At 41.4% G+C, this 5,476-nt stretch overlaps 1 protein-coding gene across 1 annotated transcript; it reads right to left on the reverse strand.

Moving 5' to 3' along the window:
* Window positions 1-759: 759 nt before the first annotated feature.
* Window positions 760-3,884, reverse strand: LOC117961849 (probable G-protein coupled receptor 139). Its single transcript, XM_034900784.1, has 2 exons — window positions 3,806-3,884; window positions 760-1,766 (listed from the first exon to the last, which is right to left on the reverse strand). The coding sequence occupies exons 1-2, from the start codon at window positions 3,882-3,884 to the stop codon at window positions 760-762; spliced, it is 1,086 nt and encodes a 361-aa protein (XP_034756675.1).
* Window positions 3,885-5,476: the final 1,592 nt, after the last annotated feature.

A 5,476-nucleotide genomic window follows, 5' to 3' on the forward strand; every position in this document is an offset into this window, starting at 1 on the left:
AGAGCGGGATGAAGTTTAAGCTTGTTTTTTTCCACCCCTTATTCACTTTTAGATGCCCAGATGCCATTTATACAACTTTTTGAACTTTATAATGATTGTACAATGGTTTAGCACCAGGGCTAAACCCTTCCACAAACCTACCCCGCAGATTGTGACGCACAAACTTGATCAAGTTAAGTTCTTCTCTCAGATTATGCCCACCCTGCCTTTCCTTAAATTTTTTTTGAAATTTCACCAAATCAATCAACTTCAGAATTGCTGGTATTTCATCACAATCCAAGAATTGGAACATTAAAACCCTGAAATTATGATGGTGCAAGAGGAATAGTAAAGGTGTCACCTCCTACATGTGTGCCAAGGGCAACTCCAAACAATGACAGGAGTTTTTAAGTGAAAATTGTTAGAGATTAATCCTCTGTGGGTCATGAATGTCTACACAAATATTCATGAAAACACTTAAAAAAGTTGATGTATTTCAGACTGACCAACCTTGCCATTCTTATGGCTATGAACAAAAACACAAAACAAACATGAAAGGATACTATGACAGTCATGACTCAAGGTTTACTTTATCAGATTGTGTGGGGACAGCTTGGTTGTCATCACGGGACCTGGGTATGTATCCGTCAATGAGGACTATAAAACGTAATTGAAAGCCCTGAAAAAAAGTTAGTAAGTAGATTATTTTGTCAGAATAAAAAGATAAAAACGTTCATACTTTTTGAATGTCTGATCTCTGTCCGTTCTTCCAAATCCTTTCTATTCCACAATCAGTTTGAGATTGGTTAGCACTACAGTCACAGGCTCCCTGGATGGGGACGTCTTCTGATCTACCACTGAGAAGACTTTCATGGTGGTGTGGGTGAGGACAGAGCTCAGCTTACGTGCTTTTTCCTTACAAGTCACCACCTGGACCAGTTCTCGCCGGAAGCGCTGGCTGACCATGCAGTAGAGCAGGAAGTTAGTGGTAGAGTTGAGGTTCTGCAGCATGTTAGCCACGTCTCCGGCCACATTGATGGGGATGCTGTAGTCGTTGCGGTGTTCGTGGCTGTACTTGGTCCTCAGGATGCAGTATGTGACAAAGCGGGGCAGGCTGAGGACAACGAAGGCCACGGAGACGGTGCCCAGCAGCAGGATGGTCCTCCTTAACATGCCCCTGGTGCTCCTCCCATGCATGACGCGAAGCTCTTCCTTGGTGAAGAGTTTGTTGGCGTGGCACAGGTGGTACCCAATGAGATAGTTGAAGATGATGACCAACACAATGGGGACTCCTCCTGAGAGAAAGGTTGTAATCCACACTAGGACAGTAGAGTAGGTGTGACTGCGGTAATGACACCGGGGCAGAATCACATTCTCCCCGTCCACTGTAAGGTTAACTGGTGTGACAACGTTGATCCAGCCCATCGGCACAGAGACAACATGCGACACCAGCACGATGGCCACACACGTCACTTTAGTAGCCCAAGGCTGGTAGAAGTGCTGCTTGGCCACTGTGCTGCGAAGAACGAGATAGCGCTCGATGGTGAACACAACCACGATCCAGCAGGAGCTGTAGAGCGATCCAAACTGCAGGAATCCCAGAATGCCACACCAGGGATGGGAGTGCCAGAAGGGCTGCAGTAGCCAGAAGGTGAGGGTCAAGTCGATGAGGATCACCCACACCAGGTAGAAGGTGTCTACGATGGCAAGACAGCTCAGGTAAATGATGGCTGTGTCGGACATCCCGCAATTACGGAAGCAGATCATGTAGAAGGTAAAGAGGTTAGCTGGAAGACAGCAACACAAAGTTTAGATGGATACATTTGCCTGTGTGGTCGAACTTTAAAGTGCTCATCTAATGCTTTTTGCCTTTTTCCCTTTCCTTTGTTGTGTCATACATCTTTTTGTGCATGTTATTGGTTTACAAAGTAAAAAAGCCCAAAGTCCACCCCAAAGGGATTTACCATCTCCAACAGAAAGCACTGTTCACAAACTGCTCCAAACAGCTCTATTGTAGTCCAGCTTTTACTTCAGAGACAAATGCTCGTCACTTTGTAACACACGTTATAATGCTCACCTAGCTGCTAGCGTGGCACACCCTCATACTTTGCTTCTGACTGGCTAGTAGTCCTCACCTAGGTACTGTCAGGGTACACCCTCATACTCTGCTTCTGACTGGCTAGTAGTCCTTACCTAGGTACTGTATGTGTGCGACTCCCAACAAAGATGGTACAGAAGAGAGATGCCTTACTCTGTAGTTAAAACAGAGAGCTCAACACAAGAGGAGCTGCAGCAATGTGCAGTACAACATGTGTATGGTGTTTTTTTTTAAAAGTTAAATCCCATTATCCTATTCTGGTACAACCTCTAAATACAATTATGAACCTGAAAATGAGAATGATATAAGCACTTATATAAGTTATTACCATTGACAATAAAAATGCATATTTTTTGAGCACTTGGGATCAGCAGCAAAGAAGATGAAAATGGGACATGAGGGGCCGTGTTTGTGTAACGCTGATAACCCGGAATTGCAGGTATATGAAGGAGATTGATTCAGGAGATGGTTTCTGGCTAGAAGCAGTCCGGAAGAGCCTCAAGCGGTTGGCTGCACACCAGCCATTTCTACACAGTGAACCCAACTGAAGGCAGAGACTATTCTCATTTTCCCACAACACAAACCTTTGTAAATAAACCTTTTAAAACCTTAACTGCAACAACAAGGAAATGCAGGGACGGCCCGGCAAACCCAAAGCATAATCTTAAAGATGCTTAAACAGAACGTAGCACTGAGGGCCACTTACTGCACAGTTTGACAATAACTCTCTGCACACATTAGTATTGATTCATTTTCAGAAAAAACAATGTTGAATAGTGCACTGCCAACCAATTATTTGAATGCTTATTAAATCAGTAACAATCCCTTTCAGTGTATAAATTAATGGACATTTTATGATTTGCCAGAATGTTTAGCTTAGCGTAGCTCGTTTTCTTTTATTTGTTTCTTTTATTTTGTTTTTGGTTAGCTCATTTCCTAATCACATGAGGTATCCTGGTAATACAACTTAAAACCCTATTTGCCTGGGACTGGTATTCACACAATAACACGACCTCAGTGTTTGTTGAAACATAAAGTGTGGAATTTGTACTTGACAAATTACAGACATGGCGGATTTGCACAGGATCAAGTAATTGCCAAGTAATATTAGTCCCTTGCAAATTTGGCTAGACAGTGTCTTTTGTAAATAGTCATTTTCCCCCTACTTCCAGTCTTTGAGCTAAGCTAGGCTACACATCCACACACCACTGCCAGACTTCCATGTCTAGGTTAGATTCCTTTTAATACTTTAAGTACATTTTCCTGATGATACTTACATATGTTTACTTAAGTAATACTTTCAATACAGTTGCCTATTTTTACTTTCAAGAGAGTATTTTTACAATGTGGTATTTGTACTTTTATTTAAGTAAAGGATCTGAATACTTCTTCCACCACTGCATCCTGCAAAGAACCCAGAACACGGGTCTAAATGTGGGTTTGAACACCAATTCTCATGTATTTCAGGAATATTCTTTAATATGTGTGTACGTTTTTAGCCTATTCCGATAATGTTAGTTATTCATAAATAACGGTTATTGATATCTGAGGGCAGATGGTCCTAGTTTGGAGAGAAGGAGGCTGACTACTGCCTGCAGGACAGAGGGAGTTTAAAGTGATTGATTAGCAACAATACCGCCATTTTTTACCTATAAAGTTGTAAGTGCTCTGATAAAAGCTATGCAAGCATGGACAGCCAAAGACCAAACAAGATGACAAGATACAAACCTGGAATACCCATAACACAAAGTAAAGGGTAGTAGATCCTCTGAACAGTGACGAAGACGGTGGCGCTGGCTGCCTCCATGGTTCACTTACTGCCAGGCAAAAGCTAACATGCTAATATCTGCAATAAAGCCATTAGAGAGGTGAAGGGGAAGATGAGCACAAATAACAAATACTGATGAGGGGCGATGTTGCAGATTATAGTTTTTAACCCTTTAGTGTTAGAGCTTTAAAGCTTTTATTTTTTAACTATTTCTTTTGCATGTTAAGGTGCCGTGAATACAATTATCGCCCGATGTGAAAACACAATTAGACATTAGAAACATTAGGGTATTCGGATCTGTAATTTGCATTTCATTTTTTTTTGGTTGTGTATCAGAGGCTATTTTCTTCTTCTTTTTAGCCTATTTGTATTGCATACCTAATGTGTCATTAATCTCATAAATGCTTTGCTCAACTATCAGAACTTGTAAACAGAGGTTAGACTGGTCCTCATAGGTCACAGTAACAAAACCAGAACTTGAGGAAGTAAGTCCTTTGGTCGATGACACAGTAAACGCTAGACAGAGGGGTCAAAAGTATTCAAATTCAAAACTCAGGTAGAAGTATGGATACTAGGGTTTAAAAGGACTTCTGTAGGAGTTGAAGTATCAACTCAAGCTTTTTAGTCAAAGTATAAAAGTAAAAGTAATGTAAGGAAAATTAAGTGTCATTAGGGACAAAAGCCAAGGACTGTTAGAGAGTCTACACAGATATCTGCACGCGCGTCCGGAAAATGTGACGTACCAGTTTTTGTTACGCAATGCACCGACGCATGCAATACTATGCATTGTCGGTGGGGTAGAAATTGCAAGTATTGTACATTATTTCAAGTATATGTTATATTTACAGAAGAAGATTTGAATAGCACGGCTACAGGAATCTGTGAGGGTAACGGATGTAAGATCACGAAACTAGACAAGAAAATTGCCATTGCTTGGTTGGGACATTACGCTTGAATTCTATTTTGTATAGTTGCAGTCGTAAAGATTTTATTTCCCGCCCTTGGGTCCAGCACGGGCCTCAACTACGTCCGCATTTACTGTATATGCACACAAGGGACTTGTTGATCGTCTCCCAAAACCTCAGCTTTTTCTTCAACTACTGTTCTAGGAGCAGGTGGCCCAGACCATAGAGGGCTACGCCTATACTTATAGAATCTGGAGTTACCTGTGTAACTATCGTTCTGTTTCGTACAGGCTACGCTATTGGGTTAGGGCAAAGCTGATGTAGTCAATGCCACCTGCGGCACAGGGCCCACAAGAGCAAACACAGACCACATTTTCCCAACAACAATTTACAGAGGCTCATACTCGTAGAATCTGGAGTTAACTATGTAACTATCGTTCTCTTGAGTCTATGCCATGGACATCTTCTTACTATAGGCTACACACGTCTGCTACTTCCTTGCTGGAGACTGACAAGATGTAAAAGGTTGATGGATGGCATATAAACCAATAGGATGTTGGAATGGTATATTTTTATACTTCTCATCCAACAATAAAATTCACTCTATCCGGATGGCACAATTTATCTGGATAGGTATTTTGTTTTGTTTTTTGCGTTTTTTTGAATGATGCCAATCCGCAACAAAATAGGAGTAACAAGACTATTTTTAAAATGCAAGGAGTAGAA

This window comes from Etheostoma cragini, chromosome 18, assembly GCF_013103735.1.
Source record: "Etheostoma cragini isolate CJK2018 chromosome 18, CSU_Ecrag_1.0, whole genome shotgun sequence".
Lineage (NCBI taxonomy): Eukaryota > Metazoa > Chordata > Actinopteri > Perciformes > Percidae > Etheostoma > Etheostoma cragini.

What these genes read in the sequence shown, in the direction of transcription:
- LOC117961849 (XM_034900784.1), bottom strand. Translation starts at nt 3,884, where the DNA reads ATGGAGGCAGCCAGCGCCACCGTCTTCGTCACTGTTCAGAGGATCTAC. An exon ending in TTGTGTTATGGGTATTCCAG is followed by an intron (nt 1,767 to 3,805) that starts GTTTGTATCTTG and finishes GCTGTCTTCCAG; the next exon opens with CTAACCTCTTTACCTTCTAC.